This window comes from Myxine glutinosa, chromosome 1 (assembly GCF_964187855.1).
Source record: "Myxine glutinosa chromosome 1, kmMyxGlut1.1, whole genome shotgun sequence".
Classification (NCBI taxonomy): Eukaryota; Metazoa; Chordata; class Myxini; order Myxiniformes; family Myxinidae; genus Myxine; species Myxine glutinosa.
Window position 1 is genome coordinate 235,470,787 of NC_136261.1, and position 27,758 is coordinate 235,498,544.

Below are 27,758 nucleotides of genomic sequence, written 5' to 3' on the forward strand. Positions count from 1 at the left end.
ACCTGTCAAGCGTTTAACATGATCGATTGTTATACATAACAAATTTGGCTGATACATTTTCTAACTGTGGCCCAATAGGCGTTTTATGCGTTTTGGTTGGCCTTGACCTTCATGTCTAGTTTTGAATACATTTTCCTCACATACATACTTACATACAAATAGGCTATGCAAGTTTCAATTTGACATTAAAAAAATGATTGAGGTACGGCAATAATAAAATCACCAAAAAAAATTCTACTTGATTATAATGGGGTGGGTGAAATTGTTGTCATGGAAACGTTGACACGTCAAAACGGCAAAATCGATCGTTCTGATTAATGGTCAACCAATGCAGTGACTGAATATGCAAACCCTGTTCAAACTTCAAGTCAATTGGATCAAAATTGATGATTTTGTGATCTTGACCTTTGACCTTAAAAATAATAGGTTTCTAGCTTTTTATTAGCTCCACCAGTTTCATGAAGATCTGTGTAGAATTGCGACTTGTAGACAAGACAACCCACACACCCTCCTCCCACCTTCCATCCACTTTGACCTCTATACAATCAAAATTAAGACACCAGTTCAATGTTTTTCTGCTTTCGTTTGCGGGGGGGGGGGGGGGGGGGGGGGGGGGGGACAGATGACTCCACATTGACTCGAAGAGTCAAAATATAGAGGAATATCAAGCAAAACAACCTTAATTTTACAACCAATTTTGACCATTGACCCTCATGAAAGGCCAAAACCGACTGCAATCTCATGTTTTTCTCTGCATACAGATAGGGGTTGTTTGAAAGCATTTTTGTGCCAATTTTATGTCCTTCAACTCAAATATCAGGGCAAGGCAAGGCAAAAAAAACAAAAAAAAAAAAGGATTACAAAAAAAACAAAAATAAAATTGGAATAGGAGCTCAAATGGGAAATAAATAAATAAAAAGGACTGAGTTAGTATTGGGATTGAGTAGCAAAAACTCGGTTTTGGATCTGGCTTGGTAATTTTGGCAAAAGATTTGCTGGGTCCTGGATCGGCTCAGATAACTTTATACATGTAGTTTTTTTTTCTTTTTATACATGATTGAGGCTTGTGAAAGAGCTAGAATCGAGTGTATTTAAATTGATCACATGGGGGAAGCATAGCCTCAATCTAAGCTGCATTGCCAGGCACAGCTGGCCATAGCACTGCTCACATTACAATACACGAAAGTTCAAAGCAGGAAATGATACCGATCAATTAGTTACATGATAGTGCAAAGTTTATTTCCATTCCTTTAATCCTATAAATCTATACATACAATAACATGTTTCTCCATCATGCTTCATTCATATGGGTTTCTGCTATTATAGAATAATACAAATGGTACCGTTGGAAAGCACGGGTCTCACGGCGTGGCTAGCCCTGGGTTAATACCGATTGGCTGTGGATGTTAATTGTTGTTTGTACCTTTATATAGCTTTGAGGAATATTACTATACACAAAGAATTAAGTTAAGCACCCCTACACAACGAATTAAGGTAAGCACCCCCTAATATATATTCTTTGTGTATATGTATACATTGGCATATATTCTAAGGTATGTGAGATCAAATAATGATTGGTATGACATTAGCAATTATCCATTGATGAAATTGAGTGATCAAAGTGAAAAAAAGTGATTGGTTGAGTCAGTGATCCGATCACGTGGGTCCTACACACGTTATTGACGCAAAGATCGCTAGAGGTCTTCTCAGAACAATGACTGTACGTTAGAAAACATAAACGTCATCCACACTGTCCGTGATGGACCTATAGCTCCATACTTAAATTGAGGTGAAAATATGCCTAAAATTCCCAAAAACTTTCACCTTAAATTATTCAGAATAAAATATTGAAAACGGCATGATTGTTATGTTTTTATGTGACCATAATATCACTTCTCCAGAAAATATAGCAATATCATGGGTATATTACACTGTTTTGACGACAACAAACTTGTAATGTGCGAGGTTGTAAAAAAACGGGGGGGGGGGTGCTTAACTTAATTCTTTGTGTATATATATATTTTGTGCTCCTTCCATGTTTTTCTAACTCGAAAGGGTCCCTTTTTTGGAAGAATAATTAATGTTTGTTCAAACCGCTGTATGAATAAGCCTTTAGCACTTCTTCTTTCTCTTATTCTTCTTCAAAATCAGAAATAAACTTTTTTTTAAACGATCAAATTTTTGTTACAATTAAATCTATAAACATTTCAATCAAATGAATCTTGTATGACACAATGTGGAGTTATCTGCCAAAAGGAAGAGGGTTTTCCAGAGCATCAGAGAGGTAATTAATATAGATGATGGACCAGATTGGGCCCAGCACAAACTCTTATGGTGTTCCAGCCTCCCTTGGGAAAGACTAGATTCCATTGATAGCAAAGTGTTGAGTATGCGAAGGGAGCTAGTCAGAAAGGCAGCCTTGTATGCAACGGGGAGCGATGCCAAACTGTCAAATGCCCAAGATATATCCAGGGAGACAGTCTTGACCTCTTGTTTGAGATTGAGCCTCCAAACATTGTAGAGAATAGCAGAAGCTTCTCCCGAGTTAAATGACCAGAACGGAATCCGACTGATGGTCAGTGATTGGATTGTTTGTAAACAGGAAAGACTTGACAGCAGCGAAAATGTGGACATGGTGTTGAATTTTATCGTTATGCAATAATCCCTAACTTGTTTTTGTGTTTTGGTATTGTGAGCAATTCCTACATCTTTTTGTCTACCTCCATCAGGGAGAAGAGATGTATCGTCTTTCTTATATGTTGTGTTGCTTTTCTACTTCCCTTTCTTTTTCTTTCCAAAAATTACAACAACACACGATTCTTTCATTTCTGGGGCAATTCTCTTCAAATTTGGCATGGAGGTACCTTGTTCCAAAATACCCACAGTTGTGCGATACCTCAGCCGAGTTTCCAAACTCAAACTCCACGAGTTGCGTGTCCGAGCCCAGTCCGAATCAAGCCGGGTTTGGCTGTCACCTCGCTAAATAACTGATATTTTTGGCACATGAAATGAAGTAGTTGCAGTATTTCGCAAGTGTGTGCAGTAGAAATGTGCATTTATTATATGATAGCACGTTTCTCTTTGTGAGTTTCAAAGCAAAATGTTGCCATAATTGGGCACTGTACCCGTTACCTGTCTAGCTCTGTTAGCTATGAGCATGGGTCTCATGGCATGGTTAGTTCTGGGTTAACACTGATTAGCCATGGATGTGGGGTGGGTCTTTGTGTGCTCCTTCTGTGTACTTTTATATATTTTTCCATTGCTTTGAAAAATATTACTATATATAATGTTTTACGTTCCTACTTTATACGTTTATATATATTATATGCTTATATATAATGTCATATGTTCCAATTACTATATATAATGTTATACATTCCTTCTAAAGGGTTCTTGCTTTGGTAGAATATTTAATGTTTCCATTCGAACCACAGCGTGAACTGTGAGCTATTCCTACATCATTAACAAACACTTGTGAAAGTACCCCTTCCCTCTGCTTTGCAGACAGCAACTGCATCTCTCTGCTGATATAGAAAGGATTATATTCTGGTCTGATAATGGAACTTGTCTTTCAATCTTGGAAAATCTCAGTCTTATTGAAGCTCTCCTGTGCTGGCCATACCAAAGCCTCCAAAGCCAGCCACAGACTAAATATCCTACATCATTCCAAGTGTCTCCTTGAAAAATTAGAAATCCTCACAAGCTATTAGTAGTAGGCTTTTGCCCATAGCTTAATGGAGTACTGAACTCTCCTCCAGGCTGACAGCATAGCATTACATATCTCTCCTGGACTCTGTGGAATCTAAAGCTCTCAACATTATTGAAACCTCCTATGACGAGGCCAAAGTACAAGTCCTGTTGCTTGCACATGAATGCTTGTCTAAGGCACCTATCCAAACCTAACCCATCCCTCTTTCTTGCAAGTTACTGCATTTCCTCCTTTCCTCGAAAATATCATCAAACACATGTGCCATGAGAGTTACAGGGTCTGACCAATTACAACTGCAACACAACGTTGTTGCAAAGCTTCTGACTATTTGTTCAATTCCCACATCATACAATTAGTAGCCTGGTGTTGGCTTCGCGGTTAAGGCGCAGGCTTGTGATCCGAGGATGCCGAGTTTGAATCCCAGTCGATCGCTGAATTAACGCCAAGGGAGTTGACTCAGCCTCCATCCTTCCGAGGTCGGCAAATTGAGTATCAGCTTGCTGGGATGAATGATCCCGGTGTGTACCCCGATTTAGAATAGGTGCACCATATAACTGCGCATCGTAAAAGGCGACTAAAGGTTGGCGTCAGGAAGGGCATCCGGCCATAAAAACATTGCCTCAAACAGGGAACCATGATTGTCATGGGGCCCACAAGGCTAACCCCCGCTCTAGCGGGGAAAATGGCCTTAAAACGATCATTCATTCATATTCCACATCATACAATTAGCTCCCCAATTTTTGTGTCCCAAACCCATCTCTCTCTGTTCCCACCTTACCCAGTCGAACCCAACTGCTCCTGGACTCTGTGACCTTCTCTCCTGACAAGGTGGATAAGTTTTTGTCAAACCTCGACTCTGATTCTGCAACTGGACCAGACGGCATTCAGCCCACGGGTCCTAAAATCCTGCTCTGCCATTCTATCTCATCCTCTCTCTGTTCTTTTCACCCTCTCTTTTGCTTAAGGTCATCTGCCAGCATCTTGGAAATCAGTAAACATTACCGCTTAACACAAAAAGGTGCAAAAACAGATCCTTGCAACTACAGACCAATCAGCCTGCTCCCAATTATCAGCAAAGTCATGGAATCCATCATTGCTTCGGATATCAAATCCTTCCCTTTCTCCAATGGCCTGATCTCCGATCATCAATTTGGATGCAGATCAGGTCATTCTACCCTGGATATGTTGCTTTTGCTGTCTCAACAATGGATTGAGGTCCTCAATGCCAAACAGGAAATCAGAGCTGTCTCCCTTGACATATCACATGCCTTCGATACGGTCTGGCACCCAGCTCTGCTCACCAAACTCTCCTCCTATGGTATCCATGGAAATCTCCACGCATGGCTTGTGGACTTCCTCTCTGGTCGTAGTCAACGTGTGGCCCTGAATGGATTTCTCTCATCTCCCCTTCCTATTCTGGCTGGAGTTCCCCAAGGTAGTGTTCTGGGCCCTGTGCTATTTCTGGTCTTCATCAATGATCTCTCCGACTCTTGGGAAAATCCTCTCTATCTCTTTGCTGATGACTCCACTCTCTGTCGCTCCATTCCTCATCCCTCAGAATGGCAGTCTGCATCCTGCTCACTCTCTGCAGACCTGGACAAAATCACAGACTGGTCAAACAAGTGGAACATGTCTTTCAATCCTGACAAATCTCACACTCTTACTATGTCTCTCCGAAAAGACCGACTGGAAAACCCTCCCATCTATTTTCTCAACAATCCTCTCCAAGAAGTTCTGTCGCTCAAGCTTGTGGGTCTCACTATCTGCCATGATCTTTCTTGGGAAAACCACATTTCCAAGCTGGCCACCAAAGCCAGTTGCCGACTGGGCATCCTCTGTCGTGCGAAGTCCTTCCTTGGCACACCTGAGCTTCTCACCACATTCAAGGCTTTCATCCGCAGCTCAATGGAATACTGTTCCCCCCTCTGGGCCGGTGCTCCTGCCTCACACCTAGCTCGGCTTCACGCTGTTGAAACCAAAGCTTTCAGAATCATTGGAATCTCCTGCGATGGGCTAACTCCGAGGGCCTTTCACTCACTCACCGCAGGTAGGTTGGTGGTCTTTCTGTCTTCTACCGACTCCTCTCCGGCCTTGCTCCCCCAGCTCTCTCTGTGCAATGTCCCCCAAATATTCCTGCAGGTCGCACAAGATCTGCCAGCAACCCTCTTATGGTTAAACTGCCAAAATCTAGGCTCTCTGCTCACCTTCACTCTTTCATTCCCCTCTTCTCCCGCCTCTGGAAAAACTCCCCCACTCCCTTAAATCCCACTCCACCCTCCAGGTCTTTAAAACAGCTGTTCACCACCATCTCTTATCGTCCCCCATCCAAAACCTTGATCTTTTCTACCCCCGCTAATTCACCCCAGATACACTTTTTTGAAATTACAACTTCTTTCCTGGAAGTCCTTGCAGTGTCCATATGTTTTATACCTCTCCCACCTCCCCGCAAGCCCTCTCCCTTCCACAGTTCTCTTGATATCCCTGCTCTCAAATGTTTGTGTCCTTCCCCCTCTCTCCCCATCTTGTCTACCACTCCTCTTATTTTGTGTTTTATGTGTCGGTTTGACTTTTTGTGTGATTAATGTTAGCTCTTTCACGAGCCTCGATTTTGTATACAAAAAAAAAAGAAAAAAAAAGAGCACAGAACTAGTAATCAAGTCTTTGTTAGAAAAATCTCATACATGAAACAAATACATGGCGATACAACACCGATAACCCCATTACAGGTTATGAGACTTCAATTATTGCAAAATGCAAAATATTACATATAAATATAATATATTACATAATATAACATACAGTAGTGGCCAAAAACATTGGCACCATTGCACTTTTTTATTTTAAATAACTCACAATTTTCTCAAAAAAGAAGTTGAAATTGACAAAAGCATTTGGTCTCCACAATTCTTTATTTCACTGTTAATATTATAGAACCTTTGTTTTTGATTCAGAACTTTGATTCAGAAATATATCCTTTTAAATCAGAAAATAAAACGAAATGGCAATGACAAAATTATTGTCACCCTTGACTTGATATTTTGTAGCACAGCATTTGGACAAAATAACTGCAGTCAAGCACTTCCTATAGCCATGAATGAGCTTCCCGCACCTCTCTACTGGCAGTTTGGCCCACTCTTCTTGTGCAAACCGCCCCAGCTCTCCCAGATTTGAAGGGTGCCTTCTCTCAACTGCTGTTTTCAGATCTCCCCACAGGTGTTCAATGGGATTTAGATCTGGACTCATTGCTGGCCACTTCAGAACAGTCCAGCATTTTGTCTTGAACCATTCCTGGGTGCTTTTTGAAGTGTGTTTGGGGTCATTGTCCTGCTGCAAGACAGATGACCTTCGACGGAAACCCAGCTTTCTGACAGCGGGTTGAACATTGTGCTCCAAAATGCCTTGGTAATCTCCTGATTTCATGATGCCATGCACACATTCAAGGCACCCAATGCCAGAGGCAGCAGAGAAACCCCAAAACATCACGGAACCTCCTCCATGTTTGACTGTAGGGACTGTGTTCTTTTCTTTGAAGGCTTCATTTTGTTTTCTGTAAACATAGAGATGATGTGCTTCATCAAAAAGCTCTAATTTGGTCTCATCTGTCCACAAGACATTCTACCGGAAGGATTTTGGCTTGTTCAGGTGTGTTTAGGAAAACTCTAGTCGGGCTTTCTTACGTCTCTCTCTCAGCAGTGGGGTCCTCCTGGGTCTCCTACCATACAACCCCCTTTCATCGAGTTCGCACCGTATGGTGCGAGTAGAAACTGCCATACTTTGTGTCTGAAGTTCAGCTTGAATCTGTTTGGCAGTTGATCGAGGTGCTTTCTCCACCATTCGAACAATCTTTCGCTGCAATCTTCGATCAAGTTTTCTCTTGCGGCCACGTCCAGGGAGGTTGGCTACAGTGCCTTGGGCCTTAAACTTCCTGATAACATTGCGTGCGGTCGACAGTGGACACAGGAACATCAAGGTCTCTGGAGATGGACTTGTAGCCTTGAGATTGTCCATGCTTGGCTACAATCTTGTGTCTGACCTCCTCAGACGATTCGCTGGTTTTCTTTCTTTTCTCCATGCTCATTGTGGTACACACAGTGACACAAAACAGCAGAATGAATCATTTTCTCTATTCAAACTGGTTGAACGAGTAATTTTTTATATTGCAGGCACCTGTAACTCACCACAGGTGAATTCAATTCCAAACTAAAGGAGAATGACCTCCTTGAAATCTAATTATTTCTAACTTCTAAAAGGTGCCAATAATATTATCCGGGCCATTTTAGGATTCCTGTGTGGAATAAGCTACGATTTAGTAATTTTTTCAGCTTTTTTTTGTTTTTTTTCCACTGCACACCAAAGAAATACATGTGTGGATATCAAAAGATTTTTTAATTTCAACAATCTTCTGGAAGAAATGGTGCATAGTTTGAAAAAAATGTGCAAGGATGCCAATATTTTTGGCCACGACTGTACGTATTAATGTACAGTTCAATTTCAGATATTGTGTTTTTAATATGTTATACAAATAAAGAGTCAAGCTCCAATAAAATATTTTGCACAATATCATATTCCCCTGTCCACCTTTGAAACGTGCAATGAATGACATCTGTGCATCCATCCTAAACCAACCACCTGCAACAATTTAACAACTCAGCCCCCCCTTTCCCACATTTCTGCCCAAAGCTCAGAAAACATTCCTCAACAGAAATTCTAAGAGCCAAACGCAATATTAAACAATAATGTGAAAGTACTTTTTCTGAAGATGATTGATTGGAATTAAAACTTCACAGGCAGGCTTACCACATGTCTGTAGCTGTAGAAATTGGTTCGAAGTCCAAAATTTCAGGAGCTGAAAGACAACCATAAAATTATTTTTCATTGAAACAATTCTGAGCAGTTTAAAAAGCAAGTTAAACTCATCAAATCAGTTGTCGAACTTGAACAATTACATGGGCTGCAATGAACGAATGCACACCTTTTTCATTACACATTTCCATAATCCTGGGCCAATTTCCTCAAAATTTGTTGTACCACATTACTGTAACATGCCATAAGTGAACGCCAAAATTAAAAGGAATAATAATTTTTAAAAATCACAATACTTAATCAAAGTGATGTTAAAACAGTAAATTATGTTGTGCTGAGCGATCAACCGGCCATCAAGGAGAGGGGAAAAGCTTGGCTTAGACCTCGAGCCTTCCACATAGCGTTTGAAGGAGACTTTTGTCGGGAATCAAACAAATTGCATTTATTTATATTTCGTATGCAGAATGAAAATTACAGTTTAGGAGATCATAAGGTTTGTATTGTTCATTTTGAGAAGCCTTATGACCGAGTGCCTAAGGAGGATGTCTGAAGATGTGCAAGAATTTGTGGAGTCCCTGATAAGTATGCACGACTATCGCAGGACATGTATATGGAGTGCCAGACAATAGTAAAGAGCATTTAGGGAGAGAGTGAGAGTGTGGAAGTTAAAGTTGGATTGCACCAAAGATCGGCACTGAGCCCCTTCCTCACCCTGATTGTCATGGATTTTCTAGCTGAGCAAGTGAGACAAGAAGTGCCATGGCCAATGGTGTTTGCAGATGACATTTGTTACAGATTCGTCACTTCCGTTGTTGTGGTTCTCATCCACTGCAAACATTTTTGGTTGCAGGTACTATTATTGTTATCGTTTAAGTGAGATAGAAATAACTGTTTTCAAAAGGTAAAAAAAGTTAGTGTATTAAAAGAAACCGGACACCGGATCGGGAACCGGACGAAGAGGAAAAGGAAGAAGAAAAAGAGGAAAAAGGAGGCGGAGCGAGTGAGTCGGACAAGAAGCCGAGTTGCTTCGAGGTCTTGAGCAAACATTGGCGAACGAGGGTCAGGAGTGAACTTGGAGTTTCCCGGGAAAGGGATTCCTGCGACAGAGTTGTTATCGCTGTGACAGATCAACCTGCGTGTCAGGTTTTGCGGTTGATTCCGAAGAGAATCGTTGTTTGAGGGCAGTTGCGCCTCGAGAAGAGGCCCGTTGGCCGTTTTTGTCTCGCGCCTGATTTCGCATCACTCTGGGCTCTTTGCCTCGCTTCAACCATTTCACCGCATCCAGAAGTTAAGCTGGTGTGTGTGTGTAACGTGGATTTTGAGTGGAAATTTGTGGTTTGCCGTAAAGGGAGCCGTTGAACGTCCATATCCAAAGGGGTGATTTCCCAGTCGCCTTGAGGGCACCTTTACGCATCTTTGGCAGCATGACTGTCACTGTCAACCGAACGGGATTCTGGTCTCGATTCGACATCGTTCTGATGATCACTGGAGCGTGGATCAACTTTGGCTTGAAGCCAGGATAGAGACATTGGGGATGTTCTTTTCGCTCACTTGGAGCACAGTGAGTTATATTGTACGAAACTGATGGTACCATCATAGGAATGATATATTTGTTGTACAATTGATTACTATTGTTTTTTGTAATGTTATTCTTGTGTGATCCTAATACAATACTTGTTTGTTGGTAACAATTGGTGTGGTTTCACCATTGATCTTTGACATACAGAATAACACATCTTTCTGCCGTGACTCCTCTCGGGGCCCGGAGGTACACCGTGACCGGGGTTTGGGGAGGAGCACGTAACAGGAATTGGGGGCCTCGTCCGGGATAGAATTCCCTAACATTCCCAAAATTCCCAAATTTGGAATTTTTCGAACATTCCCAAATTTAAAAAAAAAAAATTTGAAAAACAATTTGTGAAGGTTAACAGGTGTTAACTGATAGTCACCATGGTGTTTGACGCAGAAAAGTTGCGGCGTCCCCTAATGAGGCACAGTTCCAGGCGTTAAGATCCGAACTCATATTGGCCAAATATTTTAACTTGGAGGTCCGAGTTAATATGAAGAAAGCAGAGATGCAGACGTTGGTGGTAGAATCTCTGGTGGGACAAGGAACATGGAAAGAGGTAGCCTTGGATTGGTTACCCGAGGAAAAAGGAAATGTGGAGCTCCGGAAAATTGAGATGCAACTGCAGAGCCAGGGAAGGTTAAAAGGGTTGGAATAAAACCACCGTTTAGAGGTCATTTTTCCCCGCAAAGCGGGGGTTGGCCTTTTCGGGGACCGTGGTTGTTGTTGTTTTTTGGTCCCCATTTTGAAGCAATGTTTTACGTCCTGATGCCCTTCCTGCCGCCAACCCTGTTTGTCACCTTTTTACGATAAACAGGGAATTACCAGTGTACTGGTACTCAATTTGCCGACCTCGGAAGGATGACAGGCTGAGTCAACCCCCCTGGCGTTAATTCAGCGATCGACCGGGATTCGAACCCAGGATCCTTGGATCCTAAGCTGGCACCCTAGCCGCTAGCCCAACACCAGGGACCCAACACCTTTTCCGTCCGCTCCGTTCCATCTTCATCTTATTCCAGAGTTGTGGGTGACGGTGTCTGCAATGCTGTGACATACCACGACCGGTGTTGCACCTCTCACGGCAACCCTTGGCGAGGCATGGGACGAAGCCCTCCCTTGTGACCGCTGCAGTTAGGGGGTTTTGTCGGCGTCCAACACCAGTTGGAATGGAAAGCGGAAAAGGAAAGAGCAGAACGAGCACGAGAACTCGAGGAGAGAAGAGCAGAGGAAAGGAGAGCTGAAGAAGAAAGAAGAGCAGGCGAAAGGAGAGCTGAGGAAGAAAGAAGAGCAGAGGAAAGAGCAGAGGAAAGGAGAGCCGAAAGGGAGTTAAAGGAACGGGACATGGAGTATCAGAAGGAACTTAAACTCGAGGAGCTGGAATTACTGAGGGAACGGAGAGAAGTAGTATCCATGCCGGCTAGTTCGACAACTAGTCAGAACTCTTGGGATGTTGGTAGGCAAGTGAGGCTGGTTCCACCCTTCAATGAAAAGGAGGTAGCCAAGTTCTTTTTACATTCTGAGAAGGTGGCTCAAATGCTAAAATGGCCTGTGGCGTCCTGGACTATGTTAGTGCAAAGTGTTTTGGTGGGTAAAGCTCAAGACATCTATTCGGCTTTACCGATTGACCAATGTGCAGGTTATGAGAAAGTGAAGAAAGCCATTCTCAAAGCCTATGAATTGGTCCCTGAAGCTTACCGACAAAAATTCAGAAATGCCAGGAAGAGGGAGAGTGAGACCCATGTGGAGTTTGCCAGAATGAAGGAAACCATGTTTGATTGGTGGAGTGACTCGAAGGAGATTGGGAAAGACTTCAACCTCAAGACCCAAGGCAGTGTTCTGGCAGCCCCAAGGCAGTGTTCTGGGCCCTGTGCTTTTTCTGGTCTTCATCAATGATCTCTCTGACTCTCTTGAAAATCCTCTCTATCTCTTTGCTGACGACTCTACTCTCTGTCGCTCCATTCTTCATCCCTCAGATCGGCAGTCTGCAGCCTCCTCACTCTCTGCAGACCTTGACAAAATCACAGACTGGGCAAACAAGTGGAACATGTCTTTCAATCCTGACAAATCTCACACTCTTACGATGTCTCTCAGAAAAGACCGACTGGACAACCCTCCCATCCACTTTCTGAATAATTTTCTCCAAGAAGTTCTGTCACTCAAGCTTTTGGGTCTCACTATCTGCCAGGATCTTTCCTGGGAAAACCACATTTCAAATCTGGCCTCCAAAGCCAGTGGCCGACTGGGCATCCTCCGTCGTGCGAAGTCTTTCCTTGGCACACCTGAGCTCCCCACCACATACAAGGCTTTCATCCGCAGCTCAATGGAATACTGCTCTCCCCTCTGGGCTGGTGCTCCTGCCTCACACCTAGCTCGCCTTCACGCTGTTGAAACCAAAGCATTCAGAATCATTGGAATCTCCCGCGATGAAGCTAACTCCAAGGGCCTCTCACTCACTCACCGCAGGCAGGTTGGTGGTCTTTCCGTCTTCTCCCGACTCCTCTCTGGCCTTGCCCCCCCAGCTCTCTCTGGGCTCTGTCCCACAAATATTCCTACAGGTCACACAAGATCTGCCTGCAACCCTCTTATGGTTAAACTGCCAAAATCAAGACTCTCTGCTCACCTTCACTCCTTCATTCCTCTTTTCTCCCGCCTCTGGAACAAACTCCCTCACTCTCTTCAATCTCACTCCACCCTCTAAGTCTTTAAAACAGCTGTTCACCACCATCTCTTATCTTCCCCCATCCAAAACCTTGATCTTTTCTGCCCCCGCTAATTTCACCCCAATTCCACTTTTTTGAAATACCAACTTCTGTCCAGGAAGTCCTTGGTGTCCTTGTGTTTTATACTTCTCCCTCCCCCCCCCCCCCCCCCTTTCCCATGCCTCCTCCCCCCGGGCCCTCTCCCTTCCACACATCTCCCTGCTCTCGGATGTTGTGTTTGTGTGCTTCCCCTTCTCTCCCCATCTTGTCTTCCGCTCCCTCTTTTTGGGTATTTTGTTTGTCTGGTTGATTTGTTTGTGAAGTAAATGTTAGCTCTTTCATGAGCCTCGATTCAGTATACAACAAAAAAAAAAAAAAAAAAAAAAAAAAAAAAACCTGTTACGACAATTGATCTTGGTGGAGGAATTCAAACAGTGTGTCCACGTGGACATTAAAGTACATCTGGATGAAAAGAAAGTACCAGAGTTGTATGAGGCAGCAACCGTGGCAGATGACTATGCCTTGACACACAGGATGGGGTTCCACAAACGTAACTTCCCGCCTAGAGTTAGTCAGGGGAGTTATGGTAAATCAGGTTCGGAGAACAAATTTTCATGGAGGCGGCCGAGAGAAGACTATGGGGACAAATCGGATACCGCGACTTTTAGGGATCAGAAGACTGCAGTTCCAAGACAAACTTATCTTCCGGGGGGCCCGAGGCAGACGACGAGTTTTTCCTCCGAGCCTACTTGCGCTTTTTGCAAGAAACCTGGGCATTTGATGTCCCAATGTTACGCCCTGAAAAGGAAAAATCAGGAGCGGAATCAAACTAGTGCAACCCCGAATGCATTGGCCAATGCGAGAAATCGTCCTTGGAGGACAGTGCCTTGTGAAGGTTCCCATGCCAAAGTTACGGCATCACAGAACGATCTTGTTCAAGAGGGTTACAAACCTTTTATTTCCGAGGGATTTGTGTCACTGGATGGGGACTTGACTAACCAGAGACCTGTTAGGGTATTGAGGGACACAGGAGCACATCAATCTTTGATGCTTGAGGGCATTTTGCCAGTCAGAGAAGACGGCAACTGGTGATAGTGTTCTTTTACAGGGGGTTGGTGGCTATGTTAAAGCTCCACTTCATGTCATCCATTTGCAGTCTGATTTGGTGTCAGGACCGGTCACCGTAGGTTTACAAGCCACTCTTCCTGTAGAGGGAGTATCTTTTGTTATCGGGAATGATTTGGCCGGTGGTCAAGTTTCTGGTAACCCGATGTTTGTTGAAAAGCCTAGTATGGAAAATAACCCCGCACAGGTAGAGCAGGAGATTCCGGGTATCTTTCCATCCTGTACCGCGACTCGTGCTATGGGTAGGAAGTGCCCTGAAGAGAAGAGGAAGTACCCTGAAACTAAATGTCAGCACAAACAGTCAGGGATGGAAGCAATGTTGGCAAGCTCTTTGTAGGTGGACTGAACTTCAACACAAGGGAAGATGTTCTGGATTCTGTCTTCAGCAAATATGGACCGCTCTTGGAAGTGCTGCTGATAAAAGACAGGGAGACGCAAAAGTCAAGAGGATTTGGCTTTGTCACATTTGAAAACACAAAGGATGCCACAGATGCAGAAAAGGATTTGAATGGCAAGGATTTGGATGGTCGGACCATAACAGTAGAGAAGGCAGGCCATGGGCATCGAGGAGGCTACAGAGGAGGAAAACGTGGAGGTAGTTTCAGGGGTGGCTATGGCTCCCGGGGTGGGAGTAGTAGTTTTGGTGGCGGCCGCAGTCGTGATTACTATGGAGGCTCCCAGCAGCAGCAGCGCAGTTTTGGCAACTCTCGACCGGATGACTATTACGGTGGTAGCCGAGATGGGGACCGCTACTCACGTGACGACAGCACCCGACTCTACAACCGTGATTATGATTTTTATGATCAAGAGAAAAGTTGGAAGCACTGAGTGCTCAGGAGCAGCCAAGCCAAGATTCCTACACGGATTAACCCGTGAACTCCACGTTCCTAAATGCGTCCATGCAGTGAATACTTCCAGGCCTCACCACCCAACCACGATGAAACCTGGCTCTCAGCTCGGCCTCCTTCAAAAAGTGCTATAGATTTGCTTTGCTTTGGATTCACTGATCACAACCCCTTAACCTTCATTCAAAAAATGAAAAATAAAAATCAGAGGTTGATGAGATGGAGTTTGGCTTTGCAGGAGTTCAATTTGGAAATTGAGCATGTAAAGGGCAGGGACAATGTCGTTGCTGATGCTTTATCCAGAGTGAACTAACTTTGGAAATTCCTGTAGGTTGTTTGGAAGTTTTGTTGCTTTATTTTGGGGAATGTCAATTATTGTTGCTCACGTGAATTGATAATTTGGGGGTGAGTTTTACTTTTGTTTGTTGAAAGAGTTTTTGCATGCAAAGAAAGTTTTTACTATGTTCAAACTTTCTTTCCTGAGGGGGGGAAGTGTTACGTATTCGTCACTTCCGTTGTTGTGGTTCTCATCCACTGTAAACATTTTTGGTTGCATGTACTATTATTGTTATCGTTTAAGTGAAATAGAGATCACTGTTTTCAAAATGTAAAAAAAGTTAGTGTTTTAAAAAGAAGCCGGAAACCGGATCGGGAACCGGACGAAGAGGAAGAGGAAGAGGAAGAAGAAAAAGAGGAAAAAGGAGGCGGAGCGAGTGAGTCGGACAAGAAGCCGAGCTGCTTCGTGGTCTTGAGCAAACGTTGGCGAACGAGGGTCACGAGTGAACTTCGGGTTTCCCGGGAAAGGAATTCCTGCGACAGAGGGAATTATCGCTGTGACGGATCAACCTGCGTGTCAGGTTTTGCGGTTGACTCCGAAGAGAATCGTTGTTTGAGGGCAGTTGCGCCTCGAGAAGAGGCCCGTTGGCCGTTTTTGTCTCGCGCCTGATTTCGCATCACTCTGGGCTCTTTGCCTCGCTTCAACCATTTCACCGCATCCAGAAGTTAAGCTGGTGTGTGTGTGTAATGTGGATTTTGAGTGGAAATTTGCGGTTCGCCGTAAAGGGAGACTTGAACGTCCATATCCAAAGGGGTGATTTCCCAGTCGCCTTGAGGGCACCTTTACGCATCTTTGGCAGCGTGCCTGTCACTGTCAAACGAACGGGATTCTGGTCTCGATTCAACATCGTTCTGCCGATCACTGGGGTGTGGATCAACTTTGGCTTGAAGCCCGGATAGAGACATTGGGGATGTTCTTTTCGCTCACTTGGAGCACAGCGAGTTATATTGTACGAAACTGATGGTACCATCATAGGAATGATATATTTGTTGTACAATTGTTTGCTATTGTTTTTTGTTATGTTATTCTTGTGTGATCTTAATACAATACTTGTTTGTTGGTAACAATTGGTGTGGTTTCACCATTGATCTTTGACATACAGAATAACACATCTTTCTGCCGTGACTCCTCTCAGGGCTCGGGGGTACACCGTGACCGGGGTTTGGGGAGGAGCACGTAACACATTGAGCTATGTGTTAGGGATGATGAGAATATGATTGAGTATCTGGGCAAATGGAGAAAAGCACTGGAAGATAGGGGTATGAAGATCAGTAGCCAAAGACTCAATATGTGGATTGTCAGTATAGAGTACATGGTGATTTGAGTGATGGAGATGGGACTGCCAGGAAGGAGGAGAAAAGGAAAGCCTAAGACCAGATAAAAAGATGTAGCAGTGAGAGATTTTAAAGATGTGGGATTTGAAGAAGAATGGGTGACTGACAGGAGATTGGGAAGGGTGATCCACAAGCATTGTGGTGACCCCAAGTAAAATGGGAGAAGCTGAAAAAAAAGAAAAAAAAGATGGAAAATGGAAATTCATATACAAAGGGTCCACAGTAGTCACAGGACTACACTGAGTGTTAGTCATCACACAATCCTATATGACATCAAATAAGGAAATGAGGCCATTTGGCCCATCATTGCCGTGATGCACTCCCAGGTTAAATTTTGCTACAGCTTTAAACATCAATATTCTTGATGATTTATTAAAGTCTAAATAACCCGATGTTGATCGGGTGACCCAACTTGTAAGTGATACAGGAAGTAGCATTAACGCAGGTCAAAATATTCAGGGTAAAACCTAAATGGTGGCCAACAGTCACATGCGCTTTCAGTTCCCTGTGAAGGAGAACAGCAAACCTGTTGAAGTTGACTAGAGACTGCCTGAACAATTTAGTGATGCACATCTTTCAGATGTTTGCATCAGAATGATGCAGAGAGTTCAAAACTTGATGGAAATTGGTACTATACAGGAAATGAATACAAATTCAACGTCGGTATTTGAAATGCGGAAAAAAATCATTCAATCTAATGTAAATCAAATAGTAGAGCGAGACGGGTATCAAAGGACCTTGTATTTGATCAAAAGGTAACATGGGAAACCATTACAAAAGTGCTCTTGCAGGGGATGGAGGGCATGGGGTAGGTGGAGGTATGTGGGAAGGGGGGGGGGGCAGGGTCATTTATTGAAGAGGATTGTGATACTTAACACGAATATTTAAAAAAAAAGAAAAATGATTCAGCCCTATCGAATTTTGGAACCTCAAATATTTATTTAGCGTAGAATTTCTTTAACCCTTTGAGTACAGATGACGTCCAGTGCCGCAACCCGCGAAAAAGTTTTGTGTATGGATGACGTTACTACACGTCATCGACTATACCTATACATAGATCGTCAGTACGTGGTTGCATTCCCGTACCAAAATGCCAAATTAATCCCGTACCGGGGGTATTTTTATAAATAAAAAAAATCCTGTACTCAAAGGTTTAACATGGGAAAATTATCAATACACAGTAGTACAGTACATTAATGTTTTAGGCAAGGAAGTGAGACGAGCAGTAAGCAGACAACGGCCACTCGAGCACAAAATAATGCTCCCCTGACACTGCAAATGTGACCATTACTTCTCTGGTGTAGATGGGTTGGGAAGTTCTAAATCACTCTCCATGCAGTCCAGACTTGTCACCTTGTGATTTAATTTTCTTAGGACCACTCAAAGATCATCTTTGTGACGTCAGCTTTATTAATGATGAAGACGTCAAAGAAAGCATGACGAAATGAACAAGTAATGATCACGAAGATTTTAATGCCGATTTACTAAAGGCGTACGATACCAATGGGACAACTGTGTACACAGAGTAATACATCGAAAACTACATTAACTTTCATGAATCTGTGTCTTTTGACTTTCTCGAGTAAAAGGTCAATATTGAAGTACGTTCGGAAAAATCTAATGTCATCGGTGTACAACATGCATTCCACAATTCTACTGAATTGTGCACATTCTCCCACTCCTCCATTATAACAATCACCATTTAATTTGAAGGTAAATAAATAATCACACATATAATTGTATACAATGAATACAACTCAGCATTTGTGGAATCACACACTAAAGGTTGGCTGGCACTTCAAGCAATATTCTGCTTGTTATAGAATGTTAGCAGTCACCGACACTTGTCCAAATGGACATAAAATGAACAGGAAATTAATCATCAAGTCCGCTTTTCAGGGAAGGTCATACCTGCATACTGCTGGGTGCCAATCATCTCACGAAGCCTTTGGTCTGGTTGGATGAAGCGTGCAAGGCCGAGATCCACGATGCGGATGTCCCCAGGAGGCCTTGTATGTGTTAAGAGGATGTTCTCAGGCTGCAGACACACAAATCATAAAAAGGAATTGGTTTTCAATTTATTTCTTCACACTATCATTACAGCTTCATCAGTCACTCACAAAGCTACATCATCAGACACGCTGTATGAGAATGTGGGGAAAAGAAATTTTGTACACTGCTCCTTTCCTATGCCATCTCCAGGCACTGTATGACATCATTGTCATATGGGGGCCCGGCAATGACGCATGCTGAAAGGGAGTACTCAGTTTTCACTCCGGTCGTTTGTTTCTTTTGTTACTTGCAAAATCGAAGATTTTTCAAGTATATTGGTCAGTTGCGTTTGTTACTTGCAAAATCGAAGATTTTTCAAGTATATTGGTCGGTTGTGTTTGTGGTTCTGTCTGTTTGTCTGACTGTCTGTCACCGGCCTACAGGTCACAATTCTAAACCGATTGTCACAAAACTTCACAAAGTTGTAGAGGTCGTCACAATCGAGAAGCCTATTGATTTTGAGGTCAAAGGTCATCTGGAGGTCAAATTTCTAAAATCGAGAATTGTTTTTATCCGATTGACTTAAAAATTGAACAGCATTTATACATCGTCACTAAATTGGAAAACCAACTTTTTTAGGTCAAAAGGTCAAAGGTCAACTCCAGGTCACACTTCCAAAATCATGAATTTTCATCTGAAAAAATTGACACTTTTCATCCTATTGACCCAAGCTTTGATCAAGATAGTCAATTTTAATCTTGATGAAATGGACAATTTGCTGTGTCAATGGAAACCTTTTGGTGGATGGGGCGGATTTTGCAAGTATCGTGCTCTGCATGACGGTTTCTTGCTACTTGCAAAATCGAAGATTTTTCAAGTACATTGGTCGGTTGCATTTGTGGTTCTGTCTGTTTGTTTGTCTGTTTGTCATGGGCCTATAGGTCACAATTCCAAACCGATCATCACGAAACTTTACCAAGTTGTATAGGTCGTCCCAATTGAAAATCCTATTGATTGAGGTCAAAGGTCATCTGGAGGTCAAATTTCTAAAATCGCCATTTTAAATCCAATTGACTGGAAAATTGAATAGCATTTGTATATCGAGTCACTAAATTGGGAAATGAACTATTTTTGAGGTCAAACGGTCAACTCAAGGTCAAATTTTAAAAATAATCCATTTTCATCTAAAAAGCCATCAATTCTCAACCGATTGACTTGAAAATTGAACAGCATTTGCATATTGAGTCACTAAATTGGGAAACGTACTATTTTTGAGGTCAAAGGTCAACTCAAGATCAACCTTCCAAAATCATCATTTTTCTTCTGAAAAATCGTCACTTTTCTTCCTATTTACCCGAGCTTTGATCAAGATTGTCAATTTTAATCTTGATGAAATAGACAATAATTTGCTGTATCAATGGAATTTTTTTTCTTGGGGAGGGGGTGGGGGGCGGATTTTGCAAGTACCGTGCTCCGCATGATGTCTTCTTGTTTGTTTGTTTGTCTAGGTGATATCTCAGTCATCCTTTGAGCTAGGAAGCTGAAATTTTGGTGCAATAGTGAGCAAGTGCTTTGGCAAAAACAGTATTTTTTTGATTAATTAAATAATTGATTAGTTATTTAATTATTATTGATTAATTAAGTACCTATTTATTTCCTTTCTCCTCTGGGCATTATCTCAGGCACCTTTTGAGCTAGGAAGCTGATATTTAGACATGACAATGACCAAGTGATTTGGTTGTAAAGGCTAATTTGGATTTATTGATTAATCAATTAATCAATTAATTATTTAATTATTCGATTAATGACTTCATTAATTTTTTTTATTTTTTAAAGTTACAGATTCGGATGAAACGGTGGTTGTTTCGGTATTCCATTAGCCAATTGATTAATTATTTTGTGATTATTTATTTATTTTCATTATTAATCATTTATTTATTTTCTCTCTCATCTGGGCAATATCCCAGGCACCTTTTGAGCTAGGAAGCTGAAATTTGGGCACAAGAGTGAGCAAGTGCTTTGGCAAAAACGGTATTTTTGTTTTTTGATTAGTTACTTAATTATTATCGATTAATTAAGTACTTATTTATTTCCTTTCTCTTCTGGGCATTATCTCAAGCACCTTTTTTTTTGTATACAAGAGAGGCTCGTTCAAGAGCTAACATCAATCACAAAAAAACAAAAAAACCCGACACACAAAACATACAGCAAAGGGAGCGGGAGACAAGATGGGGAGACAGAGGGAAGCACACAAGTACAACAGCAGAGAACAGGGACATCGGGAGATCTGTGGGAGGGAGAGGGCTTGGGGGGAGGAGGCATGGGAAGGTGGGGGAGGGTGGGGTTGGGAGAGGTATAAAACACATGGACACTGCTAGAACTTCCAGGAAAGAAGTCGGTATTTTGTGCTAGGCAGTTGATATCTGGACATGACAATGACCAAGTGATTTGGCTGTAAAGGCAATTTTTGATTTATTGCTTGATCAATTGATAGATTAATTATTTAATTAGTTGATTAATGCCTTGATTTTTTTTAAAGTTACAGATGCGGATGAAACGGTGGTGCTTTCGGTATTATATTAGCCAATTGATTAATTATTTAATTATCTAATGATTTTTTATTTTTTTTCCATTATTAATCATTTATTTATTTTCTTTCTCATCTAGGCAATATCTCAGGCACCTTTTGAGCTAGGAATCTAATATTTGGACACGATAGTGACCAAGTGATGTGGCTATAAAGGATATTTTTGATTTATTGATTAATCAATTAATTATTTTATCTTTTCAATTAATGGCTTATTTAATTACTTTTCAAAAAGTTACAGCTTCAGATGACGCACTGGTGGTTTAGGTATGCTATTAGCCAATTGATTAAGAAAATATTTTACAATCATTATTTATTGATTATATTTATGCAATTAATAAATTAATTATTGTACACCTCTCCCTCCCAATACACTACAGTCACTATGAGCTGCCGAAGGCGCCCCGGAAATGCTGCGCTAGAGGATATTTATTTATTTGGCATGGGGGTGGTATACTTTGAATGTATCTGTACTTGTTTTTTTTATTTTTACAGGAGCAAGGATCATGTGGAAGAGCAGGGTTATAACTGGCGGTGGGACAAACATCAAGGGAATTAATGAACAGAAAAGAGGAGATGGAGGAAGGCAGAAAACTGAAACTAGCAAATTAAATGGTTGAGTTAGGAAAGGTTACTGTGTGTAACAGAGAGAATGGGACAGAGTTGGGAATGACATGATAGTAGTGCACTGCTTGCTTGAAACCCTGAAGGGAAGAGTGAAACAGTAGGCTCTGGAAGGTAGTTACATAGATTGGAGAAGCAAGGAATAAAAGAGTTTAGGTGCGCAGCAGTCTGAATTTTGGAAGTATAACCACAAGGGGGCTTTTAGAAGAATGCGTGCATCCTGGAATTGCTATGGAAAGTTTGAGAAATGAGAGAGTGGAGGGACAAAATGTTGGAGAATAGACAGTTTTAAAAAAAGAAAAAAAAGAAAAATATATTTCAAAAATGAAAACACCTGCCTGAAATGTGAGAACAGATTTGTGATTCAGCCTCATCACAGGAAATTCCAATAATTTTGAGTTTTAGATAGAATCCAGGAAAGACAGATGTGATGCTGGACTGCTATCTCAAATTAGAGAGCAGTACTCCATTTAGCTTCGGACAAAGACATTGTAGACCGAGTAGCTCTGATTTTGTTTTTCCCAAGGAAAGCCGGATTGATGGAGGATGCCCATTCCACAGATGGCTTTGGAGGCCAGGTTTACTCTGTGATCGGAACAGGAAAGGTCATGACTGATGGTGAGGCCAACTAGTTCAAGAGACAGAACCTCTTCCAGTTGATGACAATGAAAATAGATAGGCGGGTTCTTTGGCGATCACTTCAGAGAGATAGAGAGAGAGATTTTCCATGATTAAAGGACATATTCCATTTATCAGACCAGAATCTAATCATTTCCATATCAAGAGAGAGAAAAAGCGAGAGGGGGAGAGAGAGGGAGGGAGAGAGGGAGGGAGAGAGAGAAAGGCAGAGATCCAATGCAAGCAATTCATCCTCTTCCATATTTAAATAAAAACTCCGAAGTTACTGAAGATACACTTGTTCCATTTTTTTGAGTTGCTATGGAAAGTTATTGAGTTGCCATCTAAAGTTGTTTACAGGTCACATTTTTTTGTTATTTAAAGGAAGGAGAATCTTGTGTGATTAAGCATATATAAAAACAATCAAAGGAAACAAAACTTGTGGAAAATAAATTGGAAATCAAGGTGAACAGCAAGTTTGATTTAGGTCCATAAAGGAGAATTGGGGAAAAAAATAAAAAGAAAGAAAGAAATGAAGCATTTGACGATAGATAAAATATTGTTGGCTTAAATAAATATATAAACCATCCCATCGAACTAGGCTTGTGGCCTGCCTATTCTGTGTTCGTTGATTAATTATTTAATTACGATTGAGTACCAATGGGATTTATTGTTGTATACCTTGCTCTTTACCCTGTTTACCAATCCAAGCAAAAATAATTTGCATTTATTCAACTGTGCTCGACCTGGTACCATGGTAGACTCCACGGAATGGCAAAGGAGGTATTTGGAACAGCATTATGTGCAATTTAGGTGATTGTCGTTTTACATTAGCACCAGCATTCAGAAGATAATTCCCACTCTGTCATATGTGACTGCCTAAACGGCATGACCTGCACACAGGGAACGTATTGATCTCTCGAGCACATCAACAACGAGGACCTCTGGAGTACTCAGAGCACCTCCCCCCTTCAAAGAGGTGTGGTTGTAGCAAAGGGGTAAAAAAAGTTGAGAGAGGGAAATTGATGACATGGGGTTTGGGGTGGGAAGTTGATGACTTGGGGTCTCTGAGGTGGGAAGTTGATGACTTGGGGTGTTGGGGTGGTGAGTTGAGGACTTGGGGTTTTGGGGTGGGGAGTTGAGGACTTGGGGTTTTGGGGTGGGGAGTTGAGGGTTTGGGATTTTGGGGTGGGGAGTTGAGGACTTGAGGTTTTGGGGAGGGGAGTTGAGGACTTGGGGTGGGGAGTTGAGGACTTGGGGTTTTGGGGTGGGAAGTTGAGGACTTGGGGTTTGGGGGTGGGGAGTTGAGGACTTGGGGTTTTGCGGTGGGGAGTTGAGGACTTGGGGTTTTGTGGTGGGGAGTTGAGGCCTTGGGGTTTTGGGTGAGGAGTTGAGGACTTGGGGTTTTGGGGTGGGGAGTTGAGGACTTGGGGTTTAAGGTGGGGAGTTGAGGACTTGGGGTTTAGGGTGGGGAGTCGAGGACTTGGGGTTTAGGGTGGGGAGTCGAGGACTTGGGGTGTAGGGTGGGGGAGTTGAGGACTTGGGGTGTAGGGTGGGGGAGTTGAGGACTTGGGGTGTAGGGTGGGGAGTCGAGGACTTGGGGTGTAGGGTGGGGAGTTGAGGACTTGGGTGTAGGGTGGGGAGTTGAGGACTTAGGGTGGGGAGTTGTTGGGGTGGGGAGTTGAGGAGTTGGGGTGGGGAGTTGAGGAGTTGGGGTGTGGAGTTGAGGAGTTGGGGTGGGGAGTTGAGGAGTTAGGGTTTGGGGTGGAGAGTTAAGGAGTTGGGGTGGGGAGTTGAGGAGTTGCGGTTTGGGTTAGAGAGTTAAGGAGTTGGGGTTTGGGGTGGAGAGTTGAAGACTTGGGGATTGGGGTGTGGCATTGAGGACTTGGGGTTTGCACTAGGAGTTAAGGATTTTGAGTGGGGAGGATAATTTGAAGACAGTATGGGTCGGGTTTGAGACAGAGTGGGGATGGTTTTAAGACTTGGGATGTATTAGGAGGGGGAGGGGGGGGTGGGGGGGGGGGGAGAGGGAGCTTGAGGACTGTGTTGGGTGAACTTCAGGTCAAATTTTACCCATTACACAGTTTCCACGGGTCCCTGCGAGTAGTATCATATATTTTGCATTTCAGCTGTATTAGGGTCTAATCCCAACACTGACATTTCAGAGATAAGCAAGCTATCAAGCAAGCTACTTTACTATCCTCATCATACTTTTAAGTCAAGGTGAGCAAGGGTGTGATCATGTAGGAACGCCACACCCAGCAAGACTTGACGGATGAGGCGAGGGATGTCTGTAGCCGAGAAGGCCTCATCTTCCTCGACAGCAGCGCACTGTTCAAATATGTCTCCACCAGCCACACTGCAATGGCAGAATGGAGAGGGGCACAGAGATTCAATACACAATCAGGTTATTCAAGAAGCATACAAACGAGCTTCTTTTCATTCCTTTATGACCTTTGCCATAAGAAGAAAAAATAATACCACAAAAGAATATGAATATGTATGTGTGTGTATATATATATAATATATATATATAAATATATATATATATATATATATATATATATACATATATATATATATATATATATATACATATACTGTATATATATATATATATATATATATATATATATATATATATACATATATATATACATATATATATATATATATATATATATATATATATATATATATATATGTATATATATGTATATATATGTATATATATATACATATATATACATATATATATATATGTATATATATATATATATACAATATATATATATATATATATATATATATATATATATATATATATATGTATGTATATATATATATATATATATATATATATATATATATATATATATATATATATATATATATATATATATATATATATATATATATATATATATATATATATATATATATATATATATATATATATATATATATATATATATATATATATATATATATATATATATATATATATATATATGGAAAGTATTCAGACCCCTTCACTTTTTTCACATTTTGTTATGTTGCAGCCTTATGCTGAAATCGTTAAATTCATTTTTTCCCTCATCCATCTACACTCAATACCCCAAAATGACAAAGAGAAAACAGGATTTTATAAGTTTTGCAAAATTATTAAAAAGAAAAAACTGAAATATCACATTTACATAAGTATTCAGACCCTTTGCTATGACACTTGAAATTTAGCTCAGGTGCCTCCCATTTCTCTTGATAATCTTTGAGATGTTTCTACACCTTGATTTGAGTCCACCTGTGGTAAATTCAATTGATTGGACATGATTTGGAAAGGCACACACCTGTCTATAAGGTCTCACAGCTGACAATGCATATCAGAGCAAAAACCAAGCCATGAGGTCGAAGGAACTGCCTGCAGAGCTCAGAGACAGGATTGTATCGAGGCACAGATCTGGGGAAGCCTACAAAAAATTTTCTGCTGCATTGAAGGTTCCCAAGAGCACAGTGGCCTCCATAATTCGTAAATGGACGAAGTTTGGAACAACCAGGACTCTTCCTAGAGCTGGCCGCCCGGCCAAACTGAGGAATCGGGGGAGAAGGGCTTTGGTAAGAGAGGTGACCAAGAACCCGATGGTCACTCTGGCTGAGCGACAGAGATCTGTGTGGAGATGGGAGAAACTTCCAGAAGAACAACCATCACTGCAACACTCCACCGATCTGGGCTTCATGGCAGAGTAGCCAGACGGAAGCCAAACAGTTCAATCTTGGTTTCATCAGACCACAGAATCTTGTTTCTCACAGTCTGTGAGTCCTTTAGGTGCTTTTTTGCAAACTCCAAGCGGGCTTTCATGTGTCTTTCACCGAGGAGCAGCTTCCGTCTAGCCACTCTGTCATAAAGCCCAGATCGGTGGAGTGTTGCAGTGATGGTTGTCCTTCTGGAAGTTTCTCCCATCTCCACACAGGATCTCTGGAGCTCAGCGAGAGTGACCATCGGGTTCTTGGTCACCTCTCTTACCATGGCCCTTCTCCCCCGATTGCTCAGTTTGGCCGGGCGGCCAGCTCTAGGAAGAGTCATGGTTGTTCCAAACTTCTTCCATTTAAGAATTATGGAGCCACTGTGCTCTTGGGAACCTTCAATGCAGCAGAATTTTTTTGTTGGCTTCCCAGATCTGTGCCTCGTCACAATCCTGTCTCTGAGCTGTGCATGCAGTTCCTTCGACCTCATGGCGTGTTTTTGCTCCGATATGCATTGTCATTGTCAGCTGTGAGACCTTATATAGACAGGTGTGTGCCTTTTCAAATCATGTCCAATCAATTGAGTTTACCACAGGTGGACTCCAATCAAGGTGTAGAAACATCTCAAAGATGATCAAGACAAACGGGAGGCACCTGAGCTAAATTTCAAGTGTCATCGCAAAGGGTATGAATACTTATGTAAATGTGATATTTCAGTTTTTTCTTTTTAATAAATTTGCAAAACTTTCTAAAATCCTGTTTTCTCTTTGTCATTATGGGGTATTGAGTGAAGATTGATGAGGGAAAAATGAATTTAAACGATTTCAGCAAAAGGCTGCAACATAACAAAATGTGAAAAAAGTGAAGGGGTCTGAATACTTTCTGAATGCACTGTATATAAATGAAAGGTTTAAATGCAAAAAATGATGCTTGGTCAGGAAATTAGCAGTAGCACACAATGAACCCAAGCACAAGGCCTTCCCGATAGCCTTGGCTACAAACAATGGAGCAAAAGCCATGGGGCCTCCACCTTAGCTTGCTGGGGCCACAGACAATGGCAAACCACAAATCTTGCCTTTCACGAACACACAAAATAACAAAAGACTGAGGCTGAAGACAGATCCGAGAGCATTTGGTTTGTCCTCTTGTAAGTTGTGCTTATGAACACAAGCATTTTACCTCAATTGGCAACTAGAGTTATTCCCATCGTCCCTGCAAATCCTGAAAGATAAGCATGTTATGGAGGAAATTTTATAAAATTTTCTTTTTATTTGAATTTTTTTTTTTATTACAGAGAATGGCAACACCATCGTGGGAAGGTAATGGATGAAAATCGTCCAATATAATCACTATTCAGAGAATACATTTCATTTATTTAAAGTCCAATGAAAGTTTTATTTACACTAGCAACAAGTAATTTATACCCCACCAAGTCATTCCATCAATAGAAAGTTCAAATGTCTTCTGTCCCTGGCATCAAGTCCCAATATTACAAGTTTGCGTACAGCCTTAATCAGTCAAATCAGTTACTTTGTGCACAAAAAGGATAAAAAGGAAGTGGGGGTGAAAAAGGGGAGAGGCAGGTTTCAGGAATTTTACCACCATTTCATTGAAGGTAGTTTTCCGTCACAGTCATAAACATACAACCCCACTTCCTGTGTTAATTTCCTAAACACAGTCGTAAAACAAACCGGGTCTTATTATTCCCATGCCTTTTTCTCTCCCGCGTTAGATCATATAATTACTTAAGATCAAAACACGGTACCGTTTCTAAATT

General features: G+C 41.8%; 1 protein-coding gene across 1 annotated transcript in view; it reads right to left on the reverse strand.

Annotated features, from left to right (window-relative positions):
- Positions 1-27,758, reverse strand: part of LOC137435199 (serine/threonine-protein kinase 17A) — a 68,589-nt gene that overhangs the window by 10,316 nt on the left and 30,515 nt on the right. Inside the window, exons 4-6 of the mRNA XM_068128774.2 lie at positions 24,452-24,599; positions 18,331-18,457; positions 8,507-8,555 (exon numbers count right to left, since the gene is read on the reverse strand). Of these exons, the coding sequence (XP_067984875.2) occupies positions 8,507-8,555; positions 18,331-18,457; positions 24,452-24,599 (324 nt within the window). The remainder of the gene's footprint in view (positions 1-8,506; positions 8,556-18,330; positions 18,458-24,451; positions 24,600-27,758) is intronic.